General features: G+C 56.9%; 1 protein-coding gene across 8 annotated transcripts in view; it reads right to left on the bottom strand.

Moving 5' to 3' along the window:
* SLC35C2 (solute carrier family 35 member C2) overlaps positions 1–10,790 on the bottom strand; it is a 13,065-nt gene that overhangs the window by 2,057 nt on the left and 218 nt on the right. For 2 of the 8 annotated variants that reach the window (XM_006091351.3, XM_023756192.1), the window contains exons 2-8: positions 5,828–6,194; positions 5,091–5,241; positions 4,195–4,258; positions 3,418–3,490; positions 2,598–2,766; positions 2,440–2,523; positions 63–238 (exon numbers count right to left, since the gene is read on the bottom strand). In XM_006091351.3, coding sequence (XP_006091413.1) covers positions 63–238; positions 2,440–2,523; positions 2,598–2,766; positions 3,418–3,490; positions 4,195–4,258; positions 5,091–5,241; positions 5,828–5,947 — 837 coding nt within the window. In that variant the 5' untranslated portion in view covers positions 5,948–6,194. The other 6 variants (XM_023756190.1, XM_023756193.1, XM_014458076.2 and 3 more) reach the window with 6 other exon arrangements.

Genomic DNA, 10,790 nt, shown 5'->3' with positions numbered 1-10,790 from the left:
CTGGTGAGAAACACCCTCAGGGCTCCTCTCTGAGACAGGACGGGGGTCACCTGAGTCTGTACCTTAAAAATGCCGGCAATGGAGAGAGTAAGGCTGGAGGTTCTGGAAACCAGGAGGAACTCGGAGAAACCCAAACCAAAGGCAAGAATCCCGCCAAGGAAGAGGCTCCCGAGTACCCGCAGGAGCAGCCCCGTGTCCTGGAAACGGAATATTTTCTCAGATGTGGACAAATGGAGACCTGAAAGCAATGGGGGAGACAGGGGCGACCATGTCCTGGGTGTGCCTGCCGGGCGGCCTCACCCTCTCGCAGCCGGGTGAGAACTGCCCCAGCGCGGGGCACACTTCCTAAGACAACAAGGATGGGAGAAGCTCAGGCAGACGGCCCGAGACGTGGGTAAACCAGGGAGCAAGGACGGCTGCCAGAGCCCAGGGAGTGGTAGGAGGGCTTCGGAGCCCCTGCGCTAGGTACAGGGGACGGCACCACACAGACAACCCACAGGAGCACCCGGCTCTTCCACATGGTGTTTCCCTCCCATCTGCGGTGCGAATGGTGAGGGTGGACTTCCTATGGCCTTGGCAGCTGTGATAACCAATGGGCCCAAGAGAGGTGGGCAGGCATCACGTGAGGACTTTCAGCCCCCGGGCAATGGTGGGGGAGGCTGCGGGGGAGTCCTCTGTTCTCAATTTCAGGCGGGCCACCTATAAACAGGGGCAAAACTCATCTTCATCCAGGCCTGACTGTCACACAGCAGTGGGAATTGGCCGAGACACGCCCCCTTTTGGGAGCAGTTTCCCCACTAATAGAATGAACCGGTTGGGACTAGACCAATGTTTCTCAAACAGATGGTATAATCTGATGAACAGTTCTCAAAAAAACACACACTGCATATAAATACTCGACAAAAGCCACGGCCCCCCGCTCCAGACACCCACACAGGCATCCAGGCAGCGAACTTGCTTAGACTCTCAGAGGGTTCTTGACCCTCCAACACTGGGGTCCCTCCCTTCAGGAAAGGCCCCCGGGAGTATTAACAGGATGCGAGGTGAGCCCAGTCTAGGCACAAAGGACACACCTGGGGGGGGGGGGGCAGGAGGCTGGCTAAGGACCCTGAGATTTTTGGAGGGAAGCACCATAGAAACACAGAGTGACAGCCCCCCACCCCCCCAACCCCAGGCAAACAGCCTCCAATGTAGGACATCTTGCCTGGTGCTGGGCTCAGCAGTACTGCAAAGGCATGGGCAAATGGAAGGGACTCGGGGAAAGCAACATAAGTAATGAAGGCGCTTGGGGGATTAATTTACCAGAAAAGATTAAAGGAGCTAAATCCATGCAGCTTTGCTAAGTGACGACGGCCAGGGGCTTTCAGGGGTTTTCGGGGGAGGGTTTGCAGAGATGGGGAGCGTGTAAACACCCAGGGAGGGAAGGAGAGTGTGGCGTTTTTACCGGGGACACAATGAAGCAATGGGGAGAGATTGTAAAAAGAGAGAAAATGAGGCTGCAGAACAGAAGTTTCCCGGACAACGGGGCCACAAATAATTTTCTCAGAGGTTCGAGACGCTTCACTGCTTGCAACTTAAGTGGATGCGGGACAGGATTTTCTGTAATGACCCTGAGGACAGAAGGGACTCTGGGAGGAAGGATACACAGACAGGGGACAAAGCCTAATCCCAAACATCAGAGGAAGGAGGATGTGGTACACCTCCCAGCCTAGACAATGCTCCCCGCGCTTCTCTCTGGGAGATGACAGTGGAGGGGAACTGCTCACCTGCCCAGACTCCCTGTACCCCCTGGCCCCCTAATAAACACTCCTGCAATCCAGCTCACACTCCATTCCTCTGAACCTGTTTCCACTTCCTAGGATGCTCCCTCCTACCCCCCATCAGCCTGTCCAAGTCCCATTCATCCTCCCAGATACACTGTCTGGGAAGCCTTTCCACCCTACCACCCTGAGACAACGCCTGACCCTCTCCTCCTAAGAGGCAGAACACAGCGGAATGGTTAAGAGGAGGGACTCTGGAGCCAGCTCCTGGATCCAAGCTCAGGCTCGTTTAGGAGTCATGGGACCCGAAGCAAGGTTATCTCTACTTCTCTCTGCCTCAGTTTCTTTCACCTGCAAGGTGAGGATATTAATAGTACTGCCCCATGGGGTTTTGGGGAGTATTATAGAGGTGATATATGTAAAACGATTAGAACAGCCCTGGCCTACCTCCGGGGCTGGACACGTGCACTGTCATTATCGTCTACTATGTTTCATACGTTTTCTACGGAACGTTTATCATGCTGGATTCTAGCCATTTGGTTTAAGTGTCTGTTCAGACACACAAACCAGGCACTGCTAGGGGAGGCCGCACTTGATCTGTGTCCTCTGCAGCTGGGCTCAGAGGGGGGGTTGGGGGCCTGCTGTACTGAAGTGCCCCGAGGTGGACGGCCCAACCTACCTTCAAATATGGCAAAGAGGGGGAAGAGCCCGAGAAACATGAGTGGCTGCAGGTGGAACATGGTGTCGATGGGGTTCTGGAGCCCTACGGAACGGGGACATGGTGAGCCGTCAGCCTGGCCACCGGCCTCCACCCCCTGGTGCCGGGCCTGCTCTCACCAAGATCCGCCTTCTGCAGGAGAATCTGCGTGAGGGTCCAGCGAATGCCGCCGATGAACGAGGCCCCCAGCACCAAGGCAAAGCCCTCCATGTTGAACTGCGTGGACTTGTAGGTGAACATGAAGAGGCCCCCGGCGATGAGGAGGACCACCAGGACCAGCGCCGCCCGCTATGAGGAGGGGAGCAGGTGGCAGCTAACTGGGGAGTCTCCAGCTCATCCCACCTGGAGTTTGGGGGTCGGCAGCCATTTTGGCTGGCCTTTCTCTCCCCACCCACCACCCTGGGAGGCCCTGGCCAGCTCCTTCCCATGGAGGTGTGCAGGGCTGCATCCAGCTGGATGTCCCCAACACCCTACCTGCCTGCCCTACATACTGAGGTGCTTCCCTATGCTGTCCTAGGCCCCTCCCCACTATGAAACCAAGGTGCTGCCTCGCACAGCAGGCGCCTCGGCCCAGCTTGACCTGACCCGGCCCCTCCTCCTGGAACCCTTCCTCCCTTGGCCTTTACCCCCCTCCCCCCCCGCCTCCCCGCCACACTGCTTTCTAAACTTCCTGGTAGTGCCCAGTGCTTGGTCCTTCCTCAGTTCTGTCGGGAGCTTCTGCTCCTGGGCTGGGCTCCTCTCTTCTGTCACAGTGACGAGCCGCTGCTCAGACCCCCTTCTCATGCTTACCACCTGAGGGGGGAGGAGGGACTCAGGGGATGCTGGGGCCTCACCAGCTCCTCCAGCTTGAAGATCAGAGAGAAGATCAAGATGAAGAGGACGGCTGAGGATTTGGTCATTGTGTACCTGGAAGCGAAATGACCACAGTGCACGCCTCACCAGCTCCTCCAGCTTGAAGATCAGAGAGAAGATCAAGATGAAGAGGACGGCTGAGGATTTGGTCATTGTGTACCTGGAAGCGAAATGACCACAGTGCACGGCTGGAACCCGGGGCTCAGACCCGCCATCCGGAACGGACCCCACAGTACAGCCAGTGGGCTGGAAAGGGGGAGCTTCCTGAATTCCCTGAGGGCCACGGGCTCTGCTCAGGGCAGCAGGACAATCTGGGCACAAAAGACCAAAGGAAGGTGGCCCGAGTCATCTGGCCGATTCGTGACCTTTAATCGAAGGAATCTCCGAGGCCTGTAATTATCAGCAGGAGGAAAGGCTGCAGGTCTGACACTGAGCTCACTGAGGCCTATTATCACCCGCCCTTAGCGGAGACCAGGACGAGGAAGAAAGGATGAGAGGAGAGAAAGAGGAGGCAGGGACCGTGCTCTCTGAGGCACAGCCCCGGAGGTAAGAAGTCACCGCCGGCCTCCCCTCTGCAGCTGCGTGCACTGCACGCGGACATGCCTTCCTCCCGGGCCACGGCCGCCCGTTCTGCTTGAGCCCCTGGCTTCCCCAGGCCGCCCGGCAGCGGGCCCAGCATTGACTGTGCCCAGAGTAAGGAAGAGGCTGGTGAGTTTCTGGGAAGCTGCTGGGTGTCAGGGAGGAGCTCAGAGAGGACGGCTGGTCCCAGAGAGTGGTGCAGTGGCTGGCTTGTCGGTCAGGGGTGCAGACAGCCAGCCGGACAGACAGAGAGAACGTGCGCCTGAGGGAGGAGGCGGTACTCACAGTGAGACGGTGATATAGAGGAAGCTCCAGTTGGACAAGCCCACGTCAAGTGCCGTAGCCAGCGCTGTGGAGACAGGGCGCCCACCGGACACGCCGGGGAGAAAGGGCAGGTGGCATGGGGGCACCAGTGATTAGAACTCACTTCCATGAGTCCCCTCACTTTCTCTGGGGCCTTTAGGCCTTCCCTTCTACCCAGCAACTAAAAGGTTAACTCAAAAAAAAAAGGGGGGGGTCTGCTCCACATTCAGGCTATAGTGCATTCTGACTGGCTGGGGCTTGTGTCCTTCCCACTTGCTTGATTTTTTGCATGCCCCCTGCTGACAGATATAATCTGATCCTGCAAACTCTTCAGAGTGGTCATGGAGGAGGACCTGGCCCTCCAGGATCTGACCCCTTCCACCCTCTCACTTCCTCGCACCAATGTTGAGTCCTCAGCGCCCCAAGATACTTTCAGTTCCCTTGCAGACTCCCACATGCACTAAACCCCTCCCCTCCCCGGACCGCCCGGTCCCTCTTGCCCTCCAGGTCTCAGCCCACTCAGCCCTTGCTCTGGGGAGCCCTCCCTGCCTAGCACCGAGGGCAGGGACTACACGCTCTGCTCACCACTACCTCCAGGCCTAGAAACACAGCTCAGTGTGCATGTTCAAGGTCAAGGGAATTACAAGGCTACTGCTGCACTGGGGCTTCTGTGTGGTGTGCGTGGGGGAAGCGGGAAGATGGAGAGTACATATGGGCAGATGTGGGGGCGGGGAGGGCAGGCAGAGAGGAGTGAGGAAACATGGGTGGGGCAGGGAAAGAGGGGCCTAAGCTTTAGGCCAGAAAGACTTCCTTTCGTTCTAGGCCTATGGCTTCCCAAGCAGCCCTCCTCCTGCCGGGCCCTCCCCACAGGAACACACCTGTCGGAGCTACTCTTCTGAGGTAGTCGGTCCAGCTCAGCACCACGCGGGCCCTGTGGCTGGAGCACTGGACCAGCGCCCTGGACAGGGCGGAGAACAGGAAGATCACGGCCAGGTGCAGCATCGTCATGAAGAGGGGGAAGTGGAAGCTCTGTATGGGGCCCAAAGCACAGCCGGCCGGCCAGGTGCTGTTAGACAGCAGCCTTCATCGGGCTCCCCCCCTGGTGGCAGGGGCCCTAATTCGGTGCTTGCTGAGGGCTCTGCAGGGGCTTTCACCCACAGTACAAGCACTTGGCATCAGAGACTTAGTCCCAATTTGGAGGTCACACCGGCAGCAGGTGGACAAATGGGGCTCAACTGTAGCTCAGTGCCGTCTCCACCTTCAACAGCCTGTTAGCTACCTGCTCCAGCCCCTCCCCATGGCCCACACCCAAGGAACAGCAGCGTGGGCCAGGATGGCTGTGCCAGCTATTAGAGTATTGAACTACTTTTCTACCTGTTGGTCCACAGCTGTTGCTTAAGCTCCCCAAGTCTCCCCAGCTCATCCCCGTGGCCCCCTAATTTCCCCTCGATGCAAATATTTCGGGAGAATCCCTGGCATGGCAGTGCTGGCTGTGGGGTTCTGCCCCATCACTAACGTGACTGGCTGAAGCCCGTGCCTTCCTGTTGTTAAGTATGAGGGGCACTGTGGCCCCGCCACCTCCCTCCCGGCTCCGCGGTGCAGGCCCCCCAGTCACCTTTGTCAGCCATTTGTTGTAGAAGGTGATGCCGATGGAGAAGCAGTAGTAGAGAAGGACCAGGCCCAGGGTCAACACTGCCCTCCACACAAAGGCCACGTCGAGGGCCCACCTCCCCATCTGTGGAAGCAGCTGCTCCCAGGTGGGGTCGGCGGGGGCAGGCACCTCTCCTGAAGACGGGCAGGAAGAGCCGCTGGGCCTGCGCCACGACTTCAACAAGAACGTGGCCTGGTTAGAGGAGTTCTCTTCATTCCATGATCAGGACGGTTATCGGAGCCTGGGCGGAGTCCTCACCTCAGGGGCTGGTGGACCGAGCCAATCCTCTCCATGGTTACCGGATGCAGGGCTCACGGTCCCAGGTCTGAGGCTAGAAGGATGAAAAGGCAGCGCTGGTGGCTTGGGCAGTGAGGGCCATCTAACCCCACCCACCCAGGCCTGTCCCGCAGGGAGATGGGAGCAGACAGGAGCAGGAAGGAGCCCACCCCCAGCACGGGCGCTGGCAGCCGAGCTCCTGGTCACATCCACTCTCTTGTCGTCTCAAGCTGTTCTCCATGAATTGCTACCAAAGTGACCTTTTTAAAACATAAATCTGATCATGTCAGACCACTGCTTAAAGCCCTTCTGCAGCTTCCAGTGCTCTTAAGATAAAGATCAAAACCCTTCTTTAGGCTAAAAAGGCCGGATCGGGCTCCTGCCGGCCTCAGCTCAGCTGCGGCCCTCCTGCCCCAGTCCCACCGGCCAGCCACCTTCAGCTCCGTCCTGCACCTGGAGGAGCCGGCGCTCTGCCCTCCCTCCATACCTTCTCAGCGCATCTACTCATCTTCAGCTCAAATGCTGCTTCCTCAGGAACCCCTCCCTCCCAATGTGAGGGGTGCCCCCGACACACAAGCTGCTCTCATAGGTCCCCCATGATTCCTCCATCGGACCTGTGCAGGGCATGATGATCTGTGTCCATGGGAGGCAGAAAGCTCCACGAAGACAGGGCCTGCCAGGTCCGTGCTGGCCTTACAGCCCCACCTGGCACATTGTAAGTTCTCCATACGGTGATGACTCATTGCAAGAGAGTGGGCCCGTGGTTTCAGGGGACCAATCTGGTCATTAAGGTGTTAAAATGGACCAGGAGCCCAGTCGGTGTGGCTCAGTAGTTGAGCATCGACTCATGTACCAAGAGGCCACCGGTCAGGGCACATGCCTGGGTTACAGGCTCGATCCCTGGTGAGGGGCGTGCAAGAGGCAGCCAATCGATGTTCTCTCTCACTGATGTTTCTCCCTCTCCCTTCCTCTCTCTAATAATAATAATAATAATAATAATAATAATAATAATCAGTAAAATGGACCAGGAAACCAACACCAACCTTGCCGTCGACTCTAACAGCCAGTGTCACAGACATGGAGCCTGCCACAGGGTCTTACCCAGCTAAACCACTCCCTGCTGCCTATCACCCAGCCAACCCCAGTGAGTGCCCAGAGCATGCCAGGCCCTGGGGAGACCAGGCAGACCCCCCCCCCCACCCCTCCGCCCGAGACCAGCATTATCCCACCTGCTGCTTCATCTGTGTCCCTCCTCCTGTCTTCTCCTTTGATACGTTCCCACCCGACAGAAATGCCACTGCCTTGAAGCCTTCCTAGAACCGTCTGATCAGAGGCACCCCAACTTCCCCTCCCAGTCCTCTCTGCAGGAAGTATCAACATTGTTTCTGTACTCTGGAACCTGAGGTGGCATTTCCCCTCCCCCAAGGCAAACTGGGAGCTGGCACAGGCTCATGTCCCAAGGGGCACCCTCAGGCTCTGGTTCTCTTCAGGGGGACTCTGGGAACCCATGTGCTGTTCTGCAGGGACACTCCTACCTTTTAGTGAGTGGGGCTCTGAGGGGGGCATGCACATAACTGAGAACTGTTCTGCAGCCTGCATGACTCTGAGATTCCTGTAGGTTAAAGATCTGCTTATAAAGAACCCAACTCTGTTTTCCAGGCAACAGAGCAGTTTTCCCAAGGTTCTCCTAAGTTTTAGGATCTATGTACACTGAGGGGAGGCTGAACTGTTTTTGATAAAAGGGTACCACGAGCTCCCAGTCTGGAAAAGCCACCTGCAGCCACGGCAGGCACGGGCTTGGAGCTGCCCACGGGCTGTGGCAGGCTGCCCTGTGGCCGTCACCGCCTGCAGGTTCCACAGGAGTGGTGCCGGCAGGGGCTGCGTCATTGTAGCTTCTAGTAGCCTGTGCTCAGGAACTCACGTATTGAAACATTTTATTACCAACTACTTTCCTTTTATTTCTTTTACATTATGGGTAGGGCATTGCCAATTAAAAAAAATTATGTGTTGGTAGTTTTTTGAACCATAAGTTTCATTTTAAGATAATAAGGGGGGGGGGAGTTATCACCAAAATATTTGTCATTAAAAAGAGGGCGTAGCATCCACGAGGTTGAGAGCCATTGTGCTATTTTGCCTAACATGGGCCCATTCCTTGAAATGCCTCTGTAAGCCGACATGGCCCAATGTGCATCGCCCCCTCTCACCTCCCCGGCTAACACAGGATACCCGACTGCCTCCTTGTCCTCTTCGCTTGGATGTCCAACACCAGGCGCCTCACACCCAGCCTGTCCAGAATGGACTTCTGTTCTCCAGGAGTCCTCCACCCTCCCTCAAAACCTGCTCCTCTTCCCACCCTGAGGTGGCACCACCAGTCACTAGTTGCTAGCTGCTCAGGCCAGAAACCTTGTTCTCATCCTTGATTCCTCTCTTCCCCTCAGCCCACATTCAATCAACAGGTACTGTCAGACCTGTCTTAAAAAATACCCCAAATATGGTCACATTTCCTGACCTCCACCACTACCATCCAGACACCATTCCCTTTCTCCCCCACCCGATGCATTAGTTTCCTGTATGATTCTCTCCTTCTCCCTGCACCTCCCACAGTCAGAATTCTGCTAACACAGCTAGGCAGTGGGTCCAACAGATCTCAAGGCTCATACTCCTTCCTCTAGACCAGGGTTTCTCCACTTGGCATTACTGACATTTGGAGGTCTGTCCTGTGCACTGTAGGGCATTTAGCAGCATTTGATCTCTAACCACTAGATGCCTGTGGCATCCTGGCCCCTCAGGGCATGCTGGCACCAAGAGATCTTTCTTCTAGCACTTCCTCCCCGTGGTCTTACCCATGGCTTCCGAGCTAGGGCAGTCTGTACTCTTCTGTGAATCAACTCCTACCTTCTGCCTTTGCTGCAGTTCCTGCTCCAACACTAATACCCTCCACCCTCCCCTCTTCCTTCAAAGAGCTGGTGCAGGTCCCTGACCGCTAGGAAGGCCCCATGACTACCCAGGCTCACAGGGAGCACTGTCCCAAAGCTAACAGCACTCCTTCTCTTACTACTTTCCAGAAGGTCGCCTAACCCCAAACACAACAGACCTCGGCTAGTAGGGCTCTTGGAAATCACCTAGCCACTCAGTGTGCATTTATTGAGCACTCCTGTATACCAAGCACTGGAGACAGAAATCTGTAACCAATAAGGTCTCCACCCTTATTCTGCAATAAGGGAAACCAGGCTTAAAAGGGCAAATGCTCTTTTTCAAATCTCACTTGCCCAGGAAAGGAATCCCATATTCTGCCTTTCTTTCCTCAGGGGCAGCGCAGCTCGGAGCAGTCGCCACATCAGCTGGTGTATCACCATAGCATGTAGCTCAGGGCTCAGAAGTGTGGAGCTCAGGAGTGAGAAAGACCTGGAATCCAATCCTGGCCCCTCTCCTTACTATTTCATGACCCAGTTACTGACTTCTGGACCTCAGTTTCCCCAACTGTAAAGGAGGATAAAATCATGAGCCTCCTGGGAGGGGAGTCAGTGGCATCAGGTAGAGCGCGGGGTGCTGGCTCGCGGTAGGCGCTTACCCCTCCCGGTCCGTGAACCGTCCCCAGCCTGTCCCCATGGCCCCACCGAGTCACTTGTCCCTTCAAGGGCCAAGTCTCTAGTCTCACCAGCAACTTACACGACTGACCACATCCTCCTCCCTGTACAGCCTCTTGGATATCACACCACATTCTGCAGAGTTTCCTCTGCTTCTCTGGGCTCCTTCTTGGTCAACCCAACCTATACAAACCGGGAGCCTGCCGCTGGAACCTGGCTTGTTTTCTATCTTGATTCTCATCTTGCGTAATCTCATCCCATTGAGCCACGTGCCAACGATTTCTAAGTTCCTTATATCAGCCCCACCCTTTCCTACTGGCTCCAGGCCAGTCCATCTAACTTGGGCTCCACTCAAGACACCTAACACTCACGGTGCCCCCAGCCGACTCCTTGAGTCACGCCCCCAATATCACTAGTAAATGCCAGCACAGCACAGCTGATTCCTCACGCCGAACCCCCCAAATCCGTGGCAGAAGCTACCCTTTCCCCAACCCTGTCCTGTCAGTTCCGTCTCCAATACACTTCTCCACCGTCTGTGCTTCTCTCTACTCCACCATCGAGTCTAACCACAATTACCTTTTACTACTGACTGCAACGTCTCCAGTCCCCACACCTCCGCTCCCCCAATCCCCCCGCCTGGAGAGAGGGCTTAGGCACAGAAAGCAGCCCAGCAGCCCTCGGGCGAACCCCAACTCCACAGAAGGTCCCCGGAAACGCCTCCCACCATCTGGCCTCGGAAGACGGCTGCAACCTCACTCCCACCTCCACCTCGGCGCCCAGCACGCTGGCCCCGGCGGTGGGTCACGCACGTCAGCTGCCTCCTTTGCGCCTGCTGTTCCCTCTGCCAGGAACACTGTTCCACACACCCCTGCGCGCTGAGCTCTCCTCCAGGGCCTCCGCGTCCGCACAGCACCGCCCACCACCTGACGCTGCCCGGTTTGCCCACGAGATTTCCGCGGACCCTCACTCCCACCCCAGCAGGTCGCAGCCTCGACCCGGGCAGAGGGACGCGGGGCTCCTGGCCAGCTTCGCGGGGCCCGGGAAATGCCCGGGACAGCGCGCGC

Source organism: Myotis lucifugus, unplaced genomic scaffold (assembly GCF_000147115.1).
Source record: "Myotis lucifugus unplaced genomic scaffold, Myoluc2.0 scaffold_90, whole genome shotgun sequence".
NCBI lineage: Eukaryota > Metazoa > Chordata > Mammalia > Chiroptera > Vespertilionidae > Myotis > Myotis lucifugus.
The sequence above is the reverse complement of the archived record's forward strand: the minus strand, read 5'-3'. Positions and strand labels throughout refer to the sequence as shown.